Source organism: Histomonas meleagridis (genome assembly GCF_020186115.1).
Source record: "Histomonas meleagridis strain 2922-C6/04-10x chromosome Unknown contig_20, whole genome shotgun sequence".
In the NCBI taxonomy this organism is placed as follows: domain Eukaryota; phylum Parabasalia; order Tritrichomonadida; family Dientamoebidae; genus Histomonas; species Histomonas meleagridis.
The window spans coordinates 821,545-844,875 of NW_027150805.1; the positions used below are offsets into that span (position 1 = coordinate 821,545).

General features: G+C 28.2%; 8 protein-coding genes across 8 annotated transcripts; 2 read left to right on the forward strand and 6 right to left on the reverse strand.

The window, feature by feature from the left end:
• Positions 1 to 566: 566 nt before the first annotated feature.
• Positions 567 to 1,358, reverse strand: GO595_002832 (cytidine deaminase-like protein; the record flags this gene model as incomplete). The annotated part of the gene is made up of 1 exon (XM_067915785.1): positions 567 to 1,358. One exon carries the CDS (start codon positions 1,356 to 1,358, stop codon positions 567 to 569), a length of 792 nt encoding a protein of 263 aa, XP_067776633.1.
• Positions 1,359 to 1,432: 74 nt separating this feature from the next.
• GO595_002833 (TBC1 domain protein) lies at positions 1,433 to 2,560 on the forward strand (the record flags this gene model as incomplete). The annotated part of the gene is made up of 1 exon (XM_067915786.1): positions 1,433 to 2,560. The coding sequence occupies one exon, from the start codon at positions 1,433 to 1,435 to the stop codon at positions 2,558 to 2,560; it is 1,128 nt and encodes a 375-aa protein (XP_067776634.1).
• A 640-nt stretch (positions 2,561 to 3,200) lies between these two features.
• On the reverse strand, positions 3,201 to 5,696 carry GO595_002834 (Clan SB, family S8, subtilisin-like serine peptidase; the record flags this gene model as incomplete). The annotated part of the gene is made up of 1 exon (XM_067915787.1): positions 3,201 to 5,696. One exon carries the CDS (start codon positions 5,694 to 5,696, stop codon positions 3,201 to 3,203), a length of 2,496 nt encoding a protein of 831 aa, XP_067776635.1.
• Positions 5,697 to 6,674: 978 nt separating this feature from the next.
• Positions 6,675 to 7,208, reverse strand: GO595_002835 (uncharacterized protein; the record flags this gene model as incomplete). The annotated part of the gene is made up of 1 exon (XM_067915788.1): positions 6,675 to 7,208. The coding sequence occupies one exon, from the start codon at positions 7,206 to 7,208 to the stop codon at positions 6,675 to 6,677; it is 534 nt and encodes a 177-aa protein (XP_067776636.1).
• A 228-nt stretch (positions 7,209 to 7,436) lies between these two features.
• Positions 7,437 to 8,759, reverse strand: GO595_002836 (uncharacterized protein; the record flags this gene model as incomplete). Its single annotated transcript, XM_067915790.1, has 1 exon — positions 7,437 to 8,759. The coding sequence occupies one exon, from the start codon at positions 8,757 to 8,759 to the stop codon at positions 7,437 to 7,439; it is 1,323 nt and encodes a 440-aa protein (XP_067776637.1).
• Positions 8,760 to 9,259: 500 nt separating this feature from the next.
• GO595_002837 (class I nuclease) lies at positions 9,260 to 10,276 on the reverse strand (the record flags this gene model as incomplete). Its single annotated transcript, XM_067915791.1, has 1 exon — positions 9,260 to 10,276. One exon carries the CDS (start codon positions 10,274 to 10,276, stop codon positions 9,260 to 9,262), a length of 1,017 nt encoding a protein of 338 aa, XP_067776638.1.
• A 6,040-nt stretch (positions 10,277 to 16,316) lies between these two features.
• On the reverse strand, positions 16,317 to 18,041 carry GO595_002838 (Mannosyl-oligosaccharide 1,2-alpha-mannosidase MNS1; the record flags this gene model as incomplete). Its single annotated transcript, XM_067915792.1, has 1 exon — positions 16,317 to 18,041. One exon carries the CDS (start codon positions 18,039 to 18,041, stop codon positions 16,317 to 16,319), a length of 1,725 nt encoding a protein of 574 aa, XP_067776639.1.
• Positions 18,042 to 19,141: 1,100 nt separating this feature from the next.
• On the forward strand, positions 19,142 to 19,576 carry GO595_002839 (40S ribosomal protein S23; the record flags this gene model as incomplete). The annotated part of the gene is made up of 1 exon (XM_067915793.1): positions 19,142 to 19,576. One exon carries the CDS (start codon positions 19,142 to 19,144, stop codon positions 19,574 to 19,576), a length of 435 nt encoding a protein of 144 aa, XP_067776640.1.
• Between the last annotated feature and the right edge of the window lie 3,755 nt (positions 19,577 to 23,331).

The following is a 23,331-nucleotide window of genomic DNA, read 5'->3' on the forward strand; positions in this document are numbered from 1 at the left end:
TAATACAACTAGAAATAAATTGGCTTATAAGCATATTAAAAGAACATGGAAAGTCATAATCAAATACTGCAATCAATGATTGGGCTGATTGATAAATGTTCTCTTTATTTAAACCAAAAATAATTTTTTGAACATATTCAACAATTTGCATTTCTTTCGTTTTTTCCATTGAAGAAGAATTAGTGTCACTTTTGATTTGTCCTGTACGGAAATTCTCAAAAATCTATTTCGATGTAAACTATTCAATCACATTCCAACCCACTCTTGTGATTGTGATCGAATTTCACTGAAAAAGTGTACACAACAGTGTCACTTTTGATTTGCATGCAAAAGGGTTCTGTGAATGTAAATAAAAAACATAATTGAAATTTTCATCTGAAAATAGCATATTACATTTGTTATTAATGTAACTAATAATAATAGATCAGGTTTAATTTAGAAGTTCATCAAATGATAATCGTAAAAACACATTTAAGCAAATCTAAACATTTAATATATTAATTTGTGATAAATCTTGAAGAAAATCAAATATGTAATTCATGTAATTGAATCTAAAATGTATACATTTATTCACAATTCATTTTAAGCTTGAATGCTCTAAATCTATGGTTCAAGCTTGCGCAACAGTGTATCTGCCCTTGTGAGTATATTCCGCCAAAATCAGGATTATCTTCGATGTAGAATAGCCTTCCAACTCTCGAGTGCACCATCGCCATTGCGCACATCATGCATGGCTCATAATAGCAATACACATCGAGACCATTACATAGGTATGAATTGTTTTCTATGGTGTAACGAGATGTGTTACCAAGAGCCCGAATCATTCCGTGATTAATATTACCAATACAATTTGTGCAATCAGAAATATCTTCACATATTATTTCTGTTGAGTCCGGCTTTTTGATAATTATTGACTTGTTAGTGATGACCTTCGAGAGGATTATTGAGTGATCAGAAATTGGATCGATTGGAAGTTGTGGTGATGTGATTACATTGTTCATTGGCCAAAATATAACACATTCATCACGTTGTTTCACTGAACGTGGAACCCAAAGTGGAAGCTTGACAACATGAAGCTCAGATGTGATACCTAATTCTTGGAGTTTTTGGAGAATTTCATCATGATTATCATTGGTATAACTTACAATTACATCTGAAGTATCACCAATGTGTCTAACTCTTTTGATGTCACGACGCTTTTCAATAATAAAAGAAGTGGTAATAATTCCTGTTAATTTGACTGGAACTTGAACATAAAGACCATCAAAAAACTGCATTGGAGCTTCAATATCTTTGTCTATGATTTCAATAAGTGATGCATCAGGAGGAATTGTGGCTGTAGTTTTAGGCTGTTGCATTTCCCTGATACCAAACAAAGATTGTCAAAAAGTGAAAAAATTGAATGGAATAAAGTTAAGAAATCACGAACGATATGATTACGTTTTCTTCTGCTTTAGAACGTTCAAATAAAATCGTCTGTTTTTCCATGGAACAGGCTTTAGATTTCCTAATACTTCCACTTGTACAATCTACTTCAGAACAAGATCCAATTAATGTTGAATTAATTCAATCAATTTGTAGTAAAGGCCTTGATGAATGTCCGCCTGAAGATCGTGTAATCGCCTGGCTTGTTTTATCAGGAATTTATCCGAAGCAACCAGAAGACTGGCCAGATGTCAAAACTATGAGAATAGCACAATACAAAGATTTTATCTCTTTATTCGAAATGGAAGGCTATGAAAAGCGTATTATACCCAACACTACCGATCTGTTTGATTATGGAATACCCAAATCCGATCTTATGGAAATTATTCATGGAGATGTCATTCGAACATCACATCATATTATCTTTCTTCCATATCCCGATCGCACCATCAAATCTGAAGATCCTGAAGATATACTCCTTCCATATCATGAACAAATGCGTCGACTTGAACGAATTCTCTATATCTTTGCCTGTGTCAATCCAACACTTTCATATGTTCAAGGGTTCAATGAGATCTGTTGTGTCATTTATTATGCTTTTTCTCTTGGTCTTCCCTATTTTGCTGGTGATTTTCTTGCCATGGAAGCATTTGTTTTTTATACATTTCAACAACTTTTTGCTGTTACACAAATCAGTGAACTCTTTACAACACAAGATAAATCATCTTTAATCCATAATCAAATGAAGTTATTTATGGAAGTTCTTAAACGACATTTACCAAACGTAGCAAACATAATTAATGGACTTGGAATACATCCATTATGTTTTTGTTATCGATGGTTAAATTTAATGTTTGCACAAGATTATTTAATGCCAAATTTACTTATGATATGGGACGCATTATTTGCTCATTTTAATGAATTGATCGACTACGAAAAATATGTTTCCGTCGCACAAATGAAAATGATCAAAAATCAAATAGATAATAACGATTACGTAGGAACAATAACAGCGTTGCAAAGAATTGAAATTGAAGATGTAAAACTTTTGCTGGTGTATGCAAACCAGTATTGGAATGAGGATCATCAAGAAAAGAAATCAATTTTCACGGAAATTTTTAATTTTTTTAAATAAAAATTAATTAGTTTGTTGTTCATCATTTATTTTTTTAATATATTTGAAATAAAATTATTTGTGGATTTTTTATTTACAAAATATATTTTATTATGTCATATTTATTTTATTTTCTATAAATTAATGTATACTAATAAATAGCAACCAATGAATTTATTAATGAATCAAAAAAAAAAAAACTTTACATTTCTTTGTTTTTAAATATCATATGAAATGATATTGTTTATGCAATAAATTAAAAATATCTTAAAGTATTTTAATTAAAAAGGCATTTATATAAGAAAACGTTTTTTAGATATAAATATAAATCAAATAATGGTATAAGTTCATTCTTTGACTTTTTTGCAAAATTTAATGTAACAAATATATAATTTAATAGCTATTAGTTACAGTTGATTTCAAAAACATTTTTTGAGATGCAGAAATATTTAAATATTTAAATGTTAACATTGTTGTCAAACATGAAAATAAATTATTTATTTAATAAAAAGTAATTATTTAACAAAATGTTTTTAAATCTCTTTGACACACACAAGCAATTGTCATTAGTTTGTTCACAATTTCCTGCAAAATCTCTTTCGATATCTTTTAATTAAAAACATTTGAAGTTTATAAGCTTTTAATTAATGAAAACACAATTTTACACATTTTCTTCTTCCTGCTGTATCTGCTGCTGTTGTCTTTGTGGCAAAATTCTTTCTTTAATTTCATTCACAAATTCCTTTTTTACGAAATTCCGAAACACAATTACACATATCACAATTACCAAAAACAGGATCAATGATATCAACACAATGTACGTAAACTTTGAAACATTCTCATATGTATTAACCTCAACAGTGAATTGATCAGGTTCACTGTCCGTCGTAAACCATTGAATTGTATGTAAACCGCTTCGCTCAGAATCCTCCTTTACGTAAACGTACACCGCTGTTCCATCGTCATCGATGCCACTTTTTGCAATAAACATCAGTTTTTTATCGTTGTCTTGTTGGTTTATGGTGTACTTTGGCCGCGTCATTTTATCGTCGTTATCTTTGTTGATTATGAAAGTGACCAACTTATTACCGTTATTAATATTTAATGTTGAATTAATAACAATGTATTTACTATTAACATTTGTTAAGTTAATTAACAAATATAACGAATTAATTGGGCTAACTTGGAATGTGTAAAATTGATTTTTAGTAAGTTCCAAAATTGGAATTTGACAATTAATTCCAGTAAACTTTGGATTACATTTACATATTCCATTCCTTATACATTTGCCATTATTATTACATTGGTTGATACACATTTTACTTTTCATATGTTCAAATGATTTCATCCCAAATAATGGAAATGGCCCATTAACAACTATGGAATAATTAATTGTCGCTTGCGATGGAAATCGATTCGAGTAAATGTGAATTGTATATGTACCTTTGACAACGTCTTCTTTCGGAATTACGATCTTTTCGATGGTCGATATGCTGTCTTCAATGTTATTAGCATACATATTCCCATAGATGACGTCGTGATTTGGTGTCTCAATGAGTAGATCTAAATCTGCAAAAAGTCCGTTTTCGAAATATGGATCATTCCAACTAATGGTTACGCGTAAATCACGTAACGGATTTGATGTGTCAATGTGGATTTGATAAGTGTGATGTTGTATGGTTTCAATTGTGGTGGAATTAAAATATATGCCACTTTCATTAATGGGCGGATATTGATATGAATCATCAAGAACTATGACATTGGCAAGATTTGGGACACCAAAGCCACTGTTATAATTGGGTGATGTAGATGCATTATTGAGATACTCGGAAGATTGAATGATAAAAGCTTTGAGAAGATGTGAATGTGAGACTAGGTTAAGAGTTGTCCCGAAGTGTTTTTGATACATTTGTGGATATTTTTGTTCGATGTATTGAACAAGTAATGCTAACGCCCCTGAAACAGCTGGAGCTGAAACAGAAGTACCATATGATGATGAAATACATGTGCTATCTGAAGCAGTTATTCCGGCTTTAGATGAATATATGATTTCACCAGGAGCAACTAATTCAGGCTTAAGTAAACCTTGGGAACTTGGCCCACGGTTGGAGAAAGAAGCTAATTCAACCTTACCATCTTCGACCCGAATTGAAGAAGAAGAAAACGATATAGAAGCCTTTTCGCCGATAGGAATGTATTGGGAATAAACGGTCGAAACCGTCAAAACGACGATGTTTGAATTCATCGAGATTGTTCTATCTGTTATCACAAGTACAATTGGCTTTTCGAACTTTAAGAGCGAGAAAAACCGCTCTTGATAAGCACCATCACTTTCAAAAAAGAGTATTTGGTTATTTACATCGGACGTATTATACAAATTTGTTGTATCTGTAATGATCAAATCCGTATAAGAAAGCATAGGGTCACTTTTCATTAATGTAAATACATTAGAACTTGAAACAGGAATTTTATATTCCCCAACTTCTATGTATGTTTGACGATAATTACTGTCTTCAACACTAGCACTCCATGGTTGAGTTGAAGCTCCAACAGTCAATGCGTTCTTGTTGCCTGCTGGAAATACGTTTAAAACATTTAAAGCTTTCCCATCATTACCAGATGCACAAACCCATAAAACGTCTTCATAACAACTGTTAACTTCACCAAACAACTGTAAAAGCGTTGTGTCAGGATTTACTATTCCCCAACTACACGAAATTATTCTTGAATTAATTAATGTTGAGTTCTCTGCAGCAGCGGATAATAGATCTGGGTAAAATATCATTGTTCCCCAATCATCGTATGCTATATCTATTACGCTAAGTTTTGATTCTGGTGCATGTCCATGATAAAGATTTATTGCAATATCAGATTGAGTACTCCCACTAATAATCCCACCTGTAGATGTTCCGTGGCCAGCGTTTTTATCGAGGCCATCGGCAATTGTGGCGTATTTATAGATTTTCCTGTGTTTTGGGTTAACTTCGTTGTAAACCACTGAATTTTTCGAGTCGCGAAAGAAAACGTGATCAACATCAACGCCGCTATCGATAAGGGTAACAACAACACCAGATCCATCAAGGCCTCTGTTGTTTTGGAGCTGGTTCGATTTGACAACGCCATTAAACATAAATAAATTATCATCACCTGATTGCATAAAACCGGACGTCCAACGATTAAATGGTGTGATTTCTGGAATGCTTGTGTAGGATAATACTTTAGGATTTGTTAAAAGACTTGTTTCATTTTTTGTGGTAAATGTGAAATAATTACCAAAAAAGTTTTTTGCTTCTGGTTCTGTAGAAAATGATGGATCTGCATAAACAATGTAAGTATTTTCGAGTGATGCTAATATTTTTTTATCTGATGATTCTTTTGTTGATTTATTTAATAATATTCGACTTTTCTGAAAATTGCTTAATTTTTTTAATGAGAATTGATCCAAATATAACCTGAAACTGCAAAATGTTAAGATATCTCTTGGTTTAATTGAAAAACCATATTGTTCGGAAAATGAATCGATTGTTAAATTTGTAGGAATATTTATAATATACCATCCTTCATCTTCGAATGACGAAACAGCACAATCTTGAATGATAAATACCGAAAAGAGTGCTGTAATCATCAGGTCGTTCGAAAGATTTTAACACAACTCAGGGCGCCCCACAGAAAGCGTTTCACGTTCTGGATGCATCGAAAAAAAATATTGATATTGAGATAATTTTTACTTCAATCAAATGTTGGTAAAACATATTGTAAACCAAAATCATATTAAAATTAATCACAAAGATGTTTCCTGAATAACAGTGTGGCAAAATTCGAGAAAACCGTAGAGAACGAACGTTCAGATAAAAAAAATGACGTAAGTTTTCATAACATTAACCGATGTTTCGAATTTTTGAGTGTATCAGCATTCAATTATTTTTTCGTAAGATGTAAAATACTCAAAAAGTCATACGATGATCAAACACAAACAATTGATTCGGTGATCGGATCTAAAAGTGCATAAATATCACAATCTTAAAATATTACATAATGGCGAACATGCGATCGTTTGTTTCGTAAGAAAAATCAACGCAAATGTTAGAAAGTTATTACTAATGAAATTTTTATTTTCTAATTATTACTTTACAAATTACTTTGGTTTCTCTTCAGCTGGCTTTTTCTTTCTTAATCCAGTATCAATTTTTCCATGTTCAAATTTAGTAAATCTCTTCATCTTGAAGGTTTCCTTGAGAGGAGGCTCTGTTTCTTTCTTTTTAGTGTGACCTAATGAAGCAGCTGTTGGTCTTAATGGATCAATTTTCTTTCTTGGATGCTTTTTAGCGTCTTTTTGTGAGTTTTCAAGTTTTTTCATTTCTCTTTCATGTTGTTCATTTCTTCTTTCAATGATTGCATTTGATCGTAAGAATGGGTCCGTTTTTTGATCAATATCATGAGTGGACATCCCATATACATAATTGGGATCAATTTCACTCGGAAGTGGTTTTGCTTTGTAAGTTTTGTGAACAAGTTTAACTTGTCCTTTCCGTTTCTTATTTACTTCTAAATTATGTTTTTTTGTTTCCGCGATACGGTTATCCCACCCTTGTAGAACATCTTTCATGTCCTCGTGTTTGCCATATGTTATTCCATAAACAATATCTTTCTGCTCGGGTTTTTTTGACATTCTCTAAAGAGAAATATGTGGAAAAGTGTCGAATAACGTATTTTTATCATTTTCAACACATAACAATTGTTTAAAATAATCAGTAATCATATTTAGCGTAATCTTAATATTCTTTATTTCTGTCAATTTAATCTTTCTTAAAAAATGTGAAATTTAAGTTTTTTCAAAAAATTAATAATTACAAAATTTTACAGAAGAAAGATATGAAAATGATAAAAAACATTAGATTTATTCACCAATAATTTCACTGATAATTTTGATGATTTTTTCTATATCAATGTTATACTTTTTATCTGTTGAAGGATAACATGAGAAATCGTTACACGCATTATTACATTTTTGTGTCCTATAGTAGCTAATGTTTAAGCTATCTGCAACGTTTTTGAACCAAGGATTGCATGCATAATCCGCATGAGAAACATCAATCACAGCTGATTTAGCAGATCCGAGCCAAGCCATATGGATCAAGCTGCTAATGTGATCACCAATCAATATCTGTGATTCGCTTGTTTGATGAATGATTTCTTGAATATTTCCAGATTGAGATAATTCAACAATTTCACAATCGGCAAATTTTTGTTTGATTGGATCATAGATGGCTGGATACAATGTGTCTGTAATTATTATCTTCTTCTTTTTAGTCTGATCTAACCCAATTTTCTGTCGAAGAAGAGGAACATCATCGATGAAACCGTTTAGGGCGTCCTGAATTTGATTTGAATTAACTCTGTCTGAATATGTTGATGTCATCAAAAGTGTCTCGAAGCACATAATGTCATCAAGTTTAACAGGGGCATTAGGTGAAAGAAACTTAAGAACTTGATTTGCGTTATCTGGAATCGTTTTCCGGAAAACAATAAGGACTTTATCTGGATTTGGTTCATTTCGAACAACTGATTTCGTTAGAGGAATCAAAGAAACAAGAACAGTTTTCCATGCTTCGGTTGGAAATGGAGCAACAAGGAAACATGTTTTCATTGTATGTTTGACCTTTTTGTGATCCAAATATCCATTGAGAATAGGCCATCTAAGCATTTCAAAGCGGAAATTATCATTATCAAAAGGAACAGAAGGTCTATCACCATAAATAGGGATGAAATAAAGAAACTTCTCATATTCAAGACAAACATCATGAAATTTGGCATGATCTGTCCCAGGGTGATCACTTGTGCTATATTCAGGCTTTTTGAGAACAACATCCTTAAGGTCTTTTGTTATGGATTGTTGCTTGTTGTGAAGACATTGTGTGGTAATCTTTGATTGACCTGCAAATGTATGTTCAACAGTAAAACTTATCCTGTGATCATCTCTAGCAACATTCTTAATTTGATCGCCAGAGTACCTCATCACTACAGGATCTGTTTCAACTTTAATAGAAATGAAATGTGGCAAATATTCTGGTGGATATTCAATGGATTGCTGTGCTTCAAATACAAAATCTATTTCTCCGCCTCTGTCTTCAATGTTCGTAAGATTTAATGAGTGACAATCAATTGAATCAAGTTTTGATGGAAAAGGTGGCAGCAAAGGTCCTTTATCTAAAGTTGCCATTATAACATAAAGTCCTAGGCATACTATAGTTAAAAGAATAATTACAATGTTTGTTCTTTGCTTTCTTCGCTGTTTTCCTTTTTCGCTTATCATGAATTGTGATGTAAAAAGATAAAATGTTGTACAAACTTAACATTGTTATTTATCTTCATCAATTTCAGATCAAAAGTTTCTAATCAGCCAGCGTTGCAAATTTTAAAGTTGATATACAAATTAAAATTAATGTATTTGAAATCATCAAATTGTTTTAATAATTTACTAATTTATCAAAAAATAAAGGTAGAAAAAAGTGATAATATGTTATGATTTTAATATTTTAAGTTAACAAAACTTTGTTTAAATTTATTTTTTTTTTAATATAATTTGAATATGTTTTAAAGATATATAAATAACAAAAACATTTATACACGAGAAAAACATAAACAATATTCTCACTTATAAACAATATTCAAAACAAAAAATAATTTTCTTCCAACATTAATTTGTTGATTTATTATTATTCACGTATTTAATGTTTGAACTAAGATCTTTTGGATGTCCTTCTTACAAAAGAAACGATCAAATATAGAGAACAGAATTATTGCTACAACACATATAGCAGAAAGTGTCCACCCTATTATTTCACTAACTCTGTTCGATGTTCCTTGGTTCAAATCAATTAAACCGCGTTTCTCAAAGAAATTTTTGAGAACATCGGCAAGACGATAGCCACCAAGAGCAAATTGCATGTGACAAACATCTCGCGCTTTGAGAAGGTAATCTTGAGACGGCACGTGGTTCATGCTTACATTATATGCATATTTTCGAGCCACCGCATAGCTTTCTCGAACCCATGAATATGGATCTGTTTTTGATAATTCATCTTGAAGTTCTGATCTCGGGTATTTTTGAAGAATTTCTGAAACATTATGCTCAAAATCAACTATTGGTAGGTACGTTTGATGTGAGAGTCCAGCACTATCCCAAAGTTTGTGAACATTGGCTGCCGCATCACCAAGATTTGAACGATCGAGATAATATGAGTTACCACCACGATCACTTGTAGGGAACCTTTCACTAAATAATGCAATGCTATGAACTGGACAATGTGAATCACCAATAAAATGAATAAGACATCGAATAGCAAAAGAAAGTGCCCATGGTGAAACTGTAGATGGGTTATTGATGGTTTCAATGCAGTCTCTGATTACGTTTGATACATTATAAGTTTCTGGAGGTATTTGAAGTACTGACATATCAGTTGCATTAATAAAAGGTTCATTAGCAAAATGCCAATTAGACATAACATAAACTCTCCTTTGAATACCTTTGATATCGTCCTGCCAAGATGATATATCAATAATATTTCCTTCTTCGCCTGGCCATAAATTTAAAAGATCTGTAATCCATTGATTTTGTTCCTTTGTTAACTCTAATTGTGCAATCCTAGCAGTTGACCTGTGGCCAGAATCCCACCATTCAAATGTTAGTTTCGCCAAGAACAAAAGAAACATTGCTTGGGCTTTGTAAACCGACATATTTCCACACAAACGTCGGTTCATGTAAACGGTCGATTTATTTCAATAAGCTTGTTTAAGCATGGCAACAGACTTAGTTAAAATGGCAACAAACTTAGTTAAAAATGAATAATAAGATATTTGCAACATTCCATCAAGATCGAACCTTGGTACTACCCATTTACACATTTCCAATATTTTTTATATATCTTCATTGTAAATTTTTTAGTTTATTATTATCCATGATGATAAATTTTACTTTGAAGTAAACTCTTCACCAATTTTCCTGAATTTAATTTTTTGTTCATATCAAAAATCTATGAATTATTGTATTTCTTGGTTTTCAATTTTTTGATTAATTAACTTAAATTTAACAATTTCTATATGACCATTTTGAGATGCATAAATAAGTGCTGTTTTAAATTATTTTAATAATTTTCAAATATTTTTTAAAAATATAAAATTACTAAAATAAATTTCAAATAAATATCTTTTTCATTAATATCAATTCCTTTTTGTTCAAGAAGTAAATGAACTATTTCTTTATTACCTTTTTTAATGCTTCGATTTTTAGTAAACTCTTTCATTACCACATGAAATCCTAAAAATATGGCAAGCATGTATGCAAAAAAATGGAAGCAGATTTTTTAAAAAGTGGCCACAAAAAACTCTATCGGAGTGGTTATTACATAATCACAAAAGTTGTTTTTCTTATATAATATTTCTTTAATTGATAATGTTGTAAATTTTTTACATGCAATAATTTGCGAACTGATCTATATGTATGACAAGACAAAATCAATATATATGTATATTATACAAAATACAAATAGAATAACAGGAAAACAACAAATAAAATTGGTTTTTATAATTTTTTCTACAAAGGAAAACTTTACAACAGAAATTGAACTTCGTTTTCTGAAGCAGAAAATGAGTCATATGTTATTAAATTTAACTTTTATAAAATTGTGATGGATCTCATTAATTTCTTTTTCTTCTGGCAGATGATGTAACTTATTAAGTTATTATTAAATATGAAACGTCTTTGGAACGCTTGTAGATTATCATTATAATTGATACTATAAAACAGCAAATTATCCAAAGTCACGTTTTCATGAACTATTTTGGTCGACATTTTTTACAGGTCACTTTATAACATTATTTTTACATGTTCTTCCATGAGTATATTTATTCAAAAGTAAAATATTACGATGTATTTTGTGAATTTGATGACTTTCAGTAGTTTGTGTGCTGATGTTAACTTTTGTTTTGAAATTTTCCTTTTTATTGTCTTCTTTATACACTTGAATTTCAAGTTGGCTTTGTTCATCTGTAAAACTACTTTCAGTATTTATCGAAAGCCAAGAAGTAGCATTCAGAGAAGAAGATTCTGAATTAGAATTTTCTTTTGTACCTTTTTCACGAAGTAAATTTTCTATTATGTTATAACCTTTTTGTTGTGCGATTTGAATTGCTGTATAAAATTACGAAAATAAATTATAAGTTATTAAAACATATTCCAAATTATTAAAACATATCCAAAATTATTCAAATAAAAATTTTTTTTAACATCAATTCCTTCTTTATCTAAAAGTAATTTTACTATTTCTATATTATTATTTCTAACTGCTATATGAAGTGCTGTCTCAAATTATTAAAACATATATAAAATTATTAAAGCATATTCCAAATTATTCAAATGAATAGTTTTTGCATTAACATCAATTCCTTTATCTAAAAGTAATTTTACTATTTCTATATTTTTATTTTTAACTGCTATATGAAGTGCTGTCTCAAATTATTAAAACATATTCTAAACTATTAGAACATATTATAAATTATTAAAACATATTTTAAATTATTAAAACATATTCCAAATTATTAAAACATTTATCAAATTATTAAAACATATATCAAATTATTAAAACATATCCTAAATTATTAAAACATGTTTCAAATTATTAAAACATATATTAAATTATTCAAATGAATAGTTTTTGCATTAACATCAATTCCTTTATCTAAAAGTAATTTTACTATTTCTATATTTTTATTTCTAACTGCTATATGAAGTGCTGTCTCAAATTATTAAAACATATTCTAAACTATTAGAACATATTATAAATTATTAAAACATATTTTAAATTATTAAAACATGTTTCAAATTATTAAAACATTTATCAAATTATTAAAACATATATTAAATTATTCAAATGAATATATTTTGCATTAACATCAATTCCTTTATCTAAAAGTAATTTTACTATTTCTATATTTTTATTTCTAACTGCTATATGAAGTGCTGTCTCAAATTATTAAAACATATTCTAAACTATTAGAACATATTATAAATTATTAAAACATATTTTAAATTATTAAAACATGTTTCAAATTATTAAAACATATTCCAAATTATTAAAACATATAAAAAATTATTAAAACATATTACAAATTATTAAAACATATTTTAAATTATTCAAATGAATATATTTTGCATTAACATCAATTCCTTCTTTATCTAAAAGTAATTTTACTATTTCTATATTATTATTTCTAACTGCTATATGAAGTGCTGTCTCAAATTATTAAAACATATATAAAATTATTAAAGCATATTCCAAATTATTCAAATGAATAGTTTTTGCATTAACATCAATTCCTTTATCTAAAAGTAATTTTACTATTTCTATATTTTTATTTTTAACTGCTATATGAAGTGCTGTCTCAAATTATTAAAACATATTCTAAACTATTAGAACATATTATAAATTATTAAAACATATTTTAAATTATTAAAACATATTTTAAATTATTAAAACATATTCCAAATTATTAAAACATATTTTAAATTATTAAAACATGTTTCAAATTATTAAAACATATATTAAATTATTCAAATGAATATATTTTGCATTAACATCAATTCCTTCTTTATCTAAAAGTAATTTTACTATTTCTATATTTTTATTTCTAACTGCTATATGAAGTGCTGTTTCAAATTATTAAAACATATTCTAAACTATTAGAACATATTATAAATTATTAAAACATATTATAAATTATTAAAACATGTTTCAAATTATTAAAACATTTATCAAATTATTAAAACATATTTCAAATTATTCAAATGAATATATTTTGCATTAACATCAATTCCTTCTTTATCTAAAAGTAATTTTACTATTTCTATATTTTTATTTCTAACTGCTATATGAAGTGCTGTTTCAAATTATTAAAACATATTCTAAACTATTAGAACATATTATAAATTATTAAAACATATTATAAATTATTAAAACATATTTTAAATTATTAAAACATATTTTAAATTATTAAAACATGTTTCAAATTATTAAAACATTTATCAAATTATTAAAACATATTTCAAATTATTCAAATGAATAGTTTTTGCATTAACATCAATTCCTTCTTTATCTAAAAGTAATTTTACTATTTCTATATTTTTATTTCTAACTGCTATATGAAGTGCTGTTTCAAATTATTAAAACATATTACAAATTATTAAAACATATTCCAAATTATTAAAACATATTCCAAATTATTAAAACATATATCAAATTACTAAAACATATATCAAATTATTAAAACATATCCTAAATTATTCAAATGAATAGTTTTTGCATTAACATCAATTCCTTTTCGCTCTAAAACATATTTCACAAGTTCAACGTTTCTTGATTTTGAAGCAAATGGCAAAATATCTTTTGGAATTTGATTATTTTGAAGGAAATATTTAACAAGATACAAATTTCCATTTCTTGCTGATGCATTTATATCATCAACATTAACATTCATACCTTTTTCTTCTAAAAATGATAAAATTTCATAATTATCTTTTTTAATACAAAAACATATTAAATCATTTGAATTATATTTAGACATTTGGAATTGATTGCGTTTTTTCTAATTTATTTTCATAGATATATTTAAATATATCATTTTGATGGAATTCAATTGCTGTTTCATATGCACCTTCAAATGACGAATTATTTTGCTGACATAAATGAACTATTTCTATATTTCCACCTGCAACAGCATATTTACCTGTGTTTTCTAATTTAGCACCATTCATAAGTAAATATTTAAAACATTTAACTGATCCAAAAAATGCTGCATAATCAATTAATGTAACATTTTCTTTATTAATGAATGAACATCTTTCATAAAGTGATGGCTCAATTTTTTGATCGAAATTAAATATATTTTGTGATGATATTTCTTGAAGTTTTTCGATTTCATCATTTCGAATTATTTTTGCAATTTCATTCGGATTATGTCCTTCTTTAATTAATTTCTTATGAAGCTCCCAATCATTCTTTGATAATTTTTCATAATTTATGAAAAGAATATCTTCAAAGCCATATTGGCTTCTATTAGTTTGTTTTTTGTTTTCTTCTTCTGTTTTACAATGCGCAAAATATAATGATTGAATTTTTTTGGTGATATTTAAATCAATTAAATTTTGTTCAATCATTTGTGCTATCACATAATAAGATTCTTGTGTACTGATTCCAGAAATATACTTAATAAAAATCGAAATTAGATTACCGATATTTTGATTAATTTCATCATCTTCTTTTTGAAGTGTTTTTACAAAATTTAAGTAGATATCAAATGTATTTCTTTGTGATGAAAATGAATTAAATACTAATTTGCATGCAATAATATTAAATGTGTTGGGAAGATTTGAATCGAATATTTTCACTGTGTCTTGAACCGTTGCCAGAAAATTTTCTTGGGTTAAACCGAATATAAGCCTTTCAAGTTCAATCAATTTTGAGATAGATAGGATTGAATGTTTGGGATTATTATAATTTGGCGTTTTACCGCAATCATCATGCATCTTAAATTATGTACATCGGTTAATTCAGAATTATATCTGAAATCTTTTCTCACATCACAATTCATACTACAAACACAAAAGTGCTACTATTTGCGAAAAGAATAAGGGTCGGTTTTGATCGGTATGCATTGTAAAACGATGTTCTAAATATAACATCAATTGGGATATCATTGTTAGTTTTTGGTGGAGTATTTGTCACACCATTATTAATTTGTGCTAAAAAATTGTTGTATCAAATTGTGGAACACGATACGGTATAATTGGATGGTTTTTGATCGTATTATCATTCCAGGTTTGAATACAACCGCTTGGGTGACGATACGGGTTTATTGAATGATTTTGTAATTTACGATTGGTTCTAACAAAATGAATGACATACGAGACTGATAGCTAACAGCCATATCAAAATTAGTATGTTTAATTCAATAATGACACCAAAAAATTGACAAATTTAATCATTTCGTCATTATTAATTTTGAATAATGCTACTCAAAAATTTATAGGTCAACCCATAGATCATAAATTACATTATTACTTGTAATTATAATAATCAAAATTGGAGGAATTAAAACATTCCCCGATAGTTTTAAACAGATGTATTTGAAAAAAGTCGATCATTTTTATCTCAAAAATCACATAAACTATTGAATTCAAAATCAATATTGAAATATAATGAAACAATGTTTTTAAATATTACATATCTAGATATGTTATATACTCATATTATATTAAAACTTTTTATTAAGGAAATGTCGTCAGGCTTGCACCACTAACGTTTTTTGACTATGCATAGCTGTTTGCACCCTAATTAGCTTATCAACATGGAGCATCCCTTTGCTTATGTGGAAAAGAAATGAAAGAAATTTCAAAAGTATATAAATGCATGACAAAATAAATACAACCTTGATATAAAAATGTTCATAACCAAAAAGAAGGCCTGAAAACAAATAATCTTATGAAATAATTTGATTGACGTATTGGTGTTCATAGCTATTTCTAGGATAGTTAAAAAATAATAAAAATAAAATATTTTGTTTCTTCTAAATCAAAGGAAAAAATCAGAAACACATTCCTTAACAAATTAGTTTTTGTTTATTAATTTTTAACTTAAACATTATTTTAAAAAGTATTTTTATCACCAAAAATATCATTAAAATTATTTTTTACTTGAGAAGGAAATACATCGGCAAGCAAAACTCAATAAAAACCAATTACATCTTTCATTTTTTCTGCTTGTTCCTTTGTCCACACCTTGAAAGGGTGGGCCTCTGTATTAAACACGTATTCAGCCGTTGGTATCAATTCCGACGAGCTAAAAATCAAATACAAATATTTGAAAGTTTCTGCCAAGAAATAAGAATCCATAGTATCGCCATGACTTGGGTTTGGCGAATCGACACCAAACACATTTGTGTAACCATTTTCGACCCTGCAAGATTTCTCGATGCTCTTATATATTTCCCACGCATAATCTCTATACTTTTGTAGCCCAGTGAATCTATACAACACAAATAATGATTCAACTGTTTCAGGTCTTAATAAATATTCTGATTTACATGAATGAACGCCTCCTTTCCCATCAAAAGATACGCATTCAGGCATCAAACCAGAAGGTTGCATAGTGTATAACTTATAATATGTTGTCGCTAATTCATCAGCGATTTTCATATGTTCCGCAATCTTCGGATTCTTTTTAACTGCGCCAATCGCTAACATTCCTGCTACAAATGTAACAAGATGTGTTATTGAGTTACGTTTCGTTTCGCCCTGTAATCGTGCAACCCATGTATGCTTACCATCAGTGGTTAAAAGTTTATTCTCGATATCTTTGGTGGTCAAAAGATATTTGTCTAAGAATTTGGTTTGCGTTCCATTTGTCAACAAATAAAGTTTGATAAGATATTCATAAAACGAATCAGATGAACAATCAATGCCTTTGTAACTACTTCGTGAACTACCATCACGTACCCCAAGCATTTCAGGATAGAGACCTTGGTTCGGATATTTGCCGAAAATGGTCTTATAAATACGATTTGCAACTTCGGCATATTTCCGATTTCCGGTGTGCATCGAAAGTGTATAGAACTCGAGTTGTATCGTTCCAACATCAGCTAAATAATTGGAGTCGCCGCCATGAGGTGAGCCCTGATACTTATCACCATTGCGATGGATTGACACTAAGTTGCTAAAAAGCCCAGTTTGAGGATTAAATACTGGTAATAAGGCATCGGCTAATTGGGTCACCTTATCGAGAAACATTTTATCACCTGTTAGTTCGTATGCACTAATGAGACCGCCAATATGTCGAATGTTGATCTCAAAAACTGAGTATGAACCTGACATGGAAAAACTATTGGCAACCCAATCTCGAGCTTGCTTAAATTCATCATCAAGCCCCATGATTAAAAGAGTGTCAAGGGAATCTGTAATGGATAAACCGCCACTGTATACATTTTGGCCGCGTTTGGAATTTGGTTTTAGAAAATCATAGCCCCACGCATAATTCTTATAGCTGTTCCAGGCAAATAAGAAGGAGTCACGAACAGCTTTTTGCTTTTCAACATCAGCTGTAAGTTTAGGGAAATCATGAACATAAAGTTGATTATGAAGATGGTTTTTTTGATCACTATCTTGTTTGTTGTTAATTTCCTGTTTAACTTCTGTCTTTTGATTGACTTGTGAGTCTTGTTGGTTTTGCTTATTTTCGGTGTCTGGTTTAATTTCTGTGTCTTGTTTGGTTTCGATTTGATCTCTTTGCGGGGTGTTTGCTGTAGAAGTTTGACTTACTTCAGTAATACTTTTGACCGGTATTGATTGTTTCGAAAAATAAAAAAATAAACCAGTACAAATGGCCACGAGGTATATAACAGTAAAGAGTGTTAAGAAGGGAAGATGCTGTGGCGTCCGATTTCTTTGAAGCATATGCAGGTGAAGTGATAATTCAGAATTTTACACGGTTGGCTGGTGGCCTTTTTTGTGATATTTAGTAAATCATTTAAGTGTGAGTAAACTTTTCAAATTTTTGGGCAAAACAGGTTTGAATACAAATAAAATTACAACCTAGAATCAAGATGACTCATCATTAAAACATATTTTAATTTATGTTGTTATATAACAATACTCGGATTTAGTGTACCCGCACTTTTGCCGATAGTGTACACTGCAGCAAACGGAAGAAAAAATAAAAGAAGCAAAATAAATGCATTTCGTGATCAATTTGGAGGAGGCTTATCTAATTCATGTAAATCCGTTGTATAAATTCATTTATAATGTATTATTATAATTCGTTCTCCATGGCAAACACATAATCAATTTCAATTCACTAATACTGTTATTTTTTCACAGACGATACATAACCACGGAAACCGTTTATCTGGGCTCTGAAATGCACATGTGCGCCATCGGCATTGAAAAATTGAATTAAATTTAATTGTGGTAACACAATTACCTCCAAAGTTCAGAGGTCAGATAATTGTCCAAACATAACTTTTTTATTATAATAACTTTTTTTTAGGCGGTGGAAGATTTTTTAAAAACGATAGGTACACGAACCATTTTAATGTACACCCTATATATTGTTGTGAATCATTTACAAAAAGAAAGTTTAATGACCATCATTAATTGAATTTTATAATATCTTTAATCTTATATTGATTGCATTTCGCCAACAACCATTTTAGCAATTTTAACATTATTTTTTTCATCAGCACTCATAAGTGCTGCTTCAAATAATTTAAAAAATTTCTAAATAAAATAATCATTATGTAATATCATTTAGCATATCAATTCTCATAACATTAGCTGCAAAAAATCGTTTAAATTCAACAATGCTCGGCTCTAGGACAATTGTTCTTCTTGAGGATTTTCATTTTTCTTCAAGTTTTCAAATAAATTTATTCCTTTCTAATCTCACTTTGCAGTGTATCGGTCAATTCCTTGAGTGAAAATTTGACAATGTTTGTTTCGATGTGACGGTTATTGCGGTTTAATAACAAAAAAGCGGTTTGGCCATCCTTTCAAAAATGGGTAAATCCAAGGCTTGTGGTCGCCAAGCTGCTCGTAAGCTCCGTGTTGCACACAGAAACAACCTATGGGCAAGCAAAAAATATCGCAAGAGGCAAAGCACAACAATCTACAAGACACCATTAGAAGGTGTTGCTATGGCCTCAGGTATTGTTACCCAAAAAGTTGCTGTTGAAGCTAAGCAACCAAACTCTGCTATTCGTAAAGCTGTTCGTGTTCAACTCAAAAAGAATAGCAAAGTTATCACTGCATTTGTACCACGTGATGGTTCCCTTCGTTTGATTGATGATAACGATCGTGTGCTTGTTGCTGGTCTTGGTCGTTCCAATCGTTCTGTTGGTGATCTTCCTGGAGTTCGTTTCCAAGTTATCAAAGTTGCAGGCTTCTCCCTTCTTGCCTTGTGGCTCGGTAAGAAGGAAAAACCAAGGAGCTAAATTTGATTCATAAGTTATCGTTTTGAGATTTGTAAATCATGAAGCCTCATTATATTTCATTTTATTTGATTTTTTTCATTCTTTTGATTCTTCTGTAGGAGTGTTTATTCAGGAAAACTTGGAATTCTAAATATTATGACAAATCTAAATTTTGGATTATTTGTTGTAATGATTCTTAGGAGGAAATAGATGCTATTTCAGAGACAAATCTGGGTATTTCTATCCAATAATTATGTGCTTTCCACCCATTTGATACAATCAAACCGACTTCTGATGCCAGTTTCGATCATATGATCATATCCTGCATCACATTATTCGATTTGAATCGGTGTTTGAATGAATTGAATATTCAAATTGCGCTTTGATGAAACAAAAAATGCTACACTTCCACTTGTTAGCAACCAAGAAGAATGCACCCAGGTTGAACTTGCTGAATATCTTGCTGGATGGTCTGGTGATAAAAATCAACCTTATGTTCTTGTTTATGATGAAGCTTATTATTCATCAGGAATATTCACATATTGACAAAATGGTGATGACGTTTTCCCGATATTACGAAGATAAAAATGCTGGAATCGTATACACTACCAAAATAGATATCAAAAAAGCTCTTTATTGTATTAATTCTCTATGATATATATCTTTTCATATTACCATTATAAAATGCTTTCATAATTGCAATTCTAAATGTGAAATAATTTCAAAATATTATTTTATTACCCAATATTATGAAAACAAATATGAAATAAAGTAAGTAAATTTCTTTTTCATTAATATCAATTCCTTCTTGTTTAAGAAGTAATTTAACTATTTCTGTATATCCTTTTGCAGATGCCCAAATAAGTGCTGTATAAAATATTTTAATTAATTTCCAAATATTATTTTGAAATATCAAATTATTAAAATAAATTTTAGATAAAACAAATAAATATTTTTAGCATTAATATCAATTCCTTCTTGTTCAAGAAGTAATTTAACTATTTCTATATGACCATTTTCAGATGCCAAAATAAGTGCTGTACTAATTAATTTAAACAATTTCCAAATATTATTTTGAAATATCAAATTATTAAAATAAATTTTAGATAAAACAAATAAATATTTTTAGCATTAACATCAATTCCTTCTTGTTCAAGAAGTAATTCAACTATTTCTGTATATCCTTTTACAGATGCTATCATAAGTGCTGTTTTAAATAATATAAATAATTTCCAAATATTATTTTGAAATATTAAATTATTATAATAAATAATATATTCAGCATTAATATCAATTCCTTCTTGTTCAAGAAGCAATTTAACTATTTCTGTATAACCGTATTCTGATGCATACATAAGTGCTGTTTTAAATATTTTAAATAATTTTTGAATATTATTTTTTTATATCAAATTATCAAAATAAATATAAAATATAACAAATAAATATTTTTAGCATTAACATCAATTCCTTCTTGTTCAAGAAGCAATTTAGCTATTTCTGTATAACCATAATAAGATGCTAAAATAAGTGCTGTTTTAAATAATTTAAATAATTTCCAAATATTATTTTGAAATATAAAATTATTAAAATAAATTTTAGATAAAACAAATAAATATTTTTAGCATTAATATCAATTCCTTTATGTTCAAGAAGTAATTCAACTATTTCTATATAACCGTATTCTGATGCATAAATAAGTGCTGTATCAAATAATTTTAATAATTTTCAAATATTATTTTCAAATATAAAATTATTAAAACAAATATAAAATATAACAAATGAGTATCTTTAGCATTAATATTAATTCCTTCTTGTTCAAGAAGTAATTCAACTATTTCTATATAACCATTTGAAGATGCTAAAATAAGTGCTGTTTTAAATAATTTAAATAATTTCCAAATGTTATTTTGTAATCCGAAATTATTAAAATGAATCTTAAGCAAAACTAATAAATATTTTTAGCATTAATATTAATTCCTTCTTGTTTAAGAAGTAATTCAACTATTTCTGTGTGACCGTATTCTGATGCATAAATAAGAGCAGTTCTAAACATTTAAAATAATTCCTGATTATTATATTGAAATAAATCGGAAATATATATAACAACAATATCACTTTTTTCTTTTTCAATCATTAATTTGATGATTTCTATATTTCCATTTTTTGATGCCAACCAAAGTTCTGTTTCAAACATTTTAAATAATTTCCTAATATCATATTGAAATATAAAATTCTCATAAATCCTAAATAAAATAAATAAATATCTTTAGCAATAATATCAATTCCATTTTTCTCAAGAAGTAATTTAGCTATTTTTGTATATCCCTTTTCAAGAGCGATTATAAGAGCTGTATTAAATAATTTGAATAATTACCAAAAATTATTCTGAAATATCAAATTTTTAAAATAAATTTCAAATAAAACAAATAAATATCTTTAGCAATAATATCAATTCCTTCTTGTTCCAGGAGTAATTTAACTATTTTTGTATGACCATTTTCAGATGCTAAAATAAGTGCTGTTTTAAATAATTTTAATAATTACCAAATACTATTTTGGAACATTATAATATTGAAAGTAATCCAAAATAAAACATCTGAATAGTTTTAGCATTAATATCAATTCTTTTAATTTCAAGAATTAATTGTATGGTTTCTATATTACCATCGGAAGATGCTTGAAGGAGTGACTCTTCTAATTTATTAGATAAATATTAAATAAATTATTGAAATCAGAAAATCTTTATAATCTTTATCAATTCCTTTTTGCTTAAGAAGTAAGTTGAATATTTCTGCATGCCTATTTTTAAATGCAAAATCAAGTGCTGTATTTTGATAAATATTATAAATAACAAATATTATCAATAATTTCTAAATATCATTTTGAAATCCAGTTTTATTAAAACAAATATATTCAGCATTAACATCAATTCCTTCTTGTTCAAGAAGCAATTTAACTATTTCTGTATGACCATTTTCAGATGCATACATAAGTGCTGTTTTAAATATTTTAAATAATTTTTGAATATTATTTTATTATATCAAATTATCAAAATAAATATAAAATAAAACAAATGAGTATCTTGAGCATTAACATCAATTCCTTCTTGTTCAAGAAGCAATTTAGCTATTTCTGTATGACCATTTTCAGATGCATAAATCAGCGGATCAAATAATTTGAATAATTTCCAAAAATTATTCTTATATATTAAATGTTTGAAATAAATTATTAATAAATCAAATTAATATAATCAATATTCGTACATATACATTTTTGATCAAGAATTATTTTAACAAGTTCAGCGTGGTCATTTTTATATCCATAAATAAATTCTATCAAAAATATTTCGAATGATTTCCAAATATTTTCATTAAATCCAAAAATATTTATGAAATATCTATAACAAATAAATAAATATTTTTAATATTGGGATGATTTCTTTTATAATCAAGAAGTAATTTAATTGTTTCTTGATGATTATTTTCATATGCATACATAATTGCTGTTTTAAATAATTTGTATAACTTCCAAAAATTAATTTCATATTTCAAATTATTTATATAAAAATTATATAAAATAAGTTAACTGATTTAAAGTTGATATCAATTTTATGTTCAAGAAGTAATTGAACCGTTTCACAATAACCATTGATAGATGCTAAAATAAGCGCTGTGTTAAATATTTTTAGTTAACACCAAAATTATATTTTATATTCGAAAGTAATAAGAAAAATTTTAATTAAAATAAAATAAAATCATGTAAATTGACATCAATCT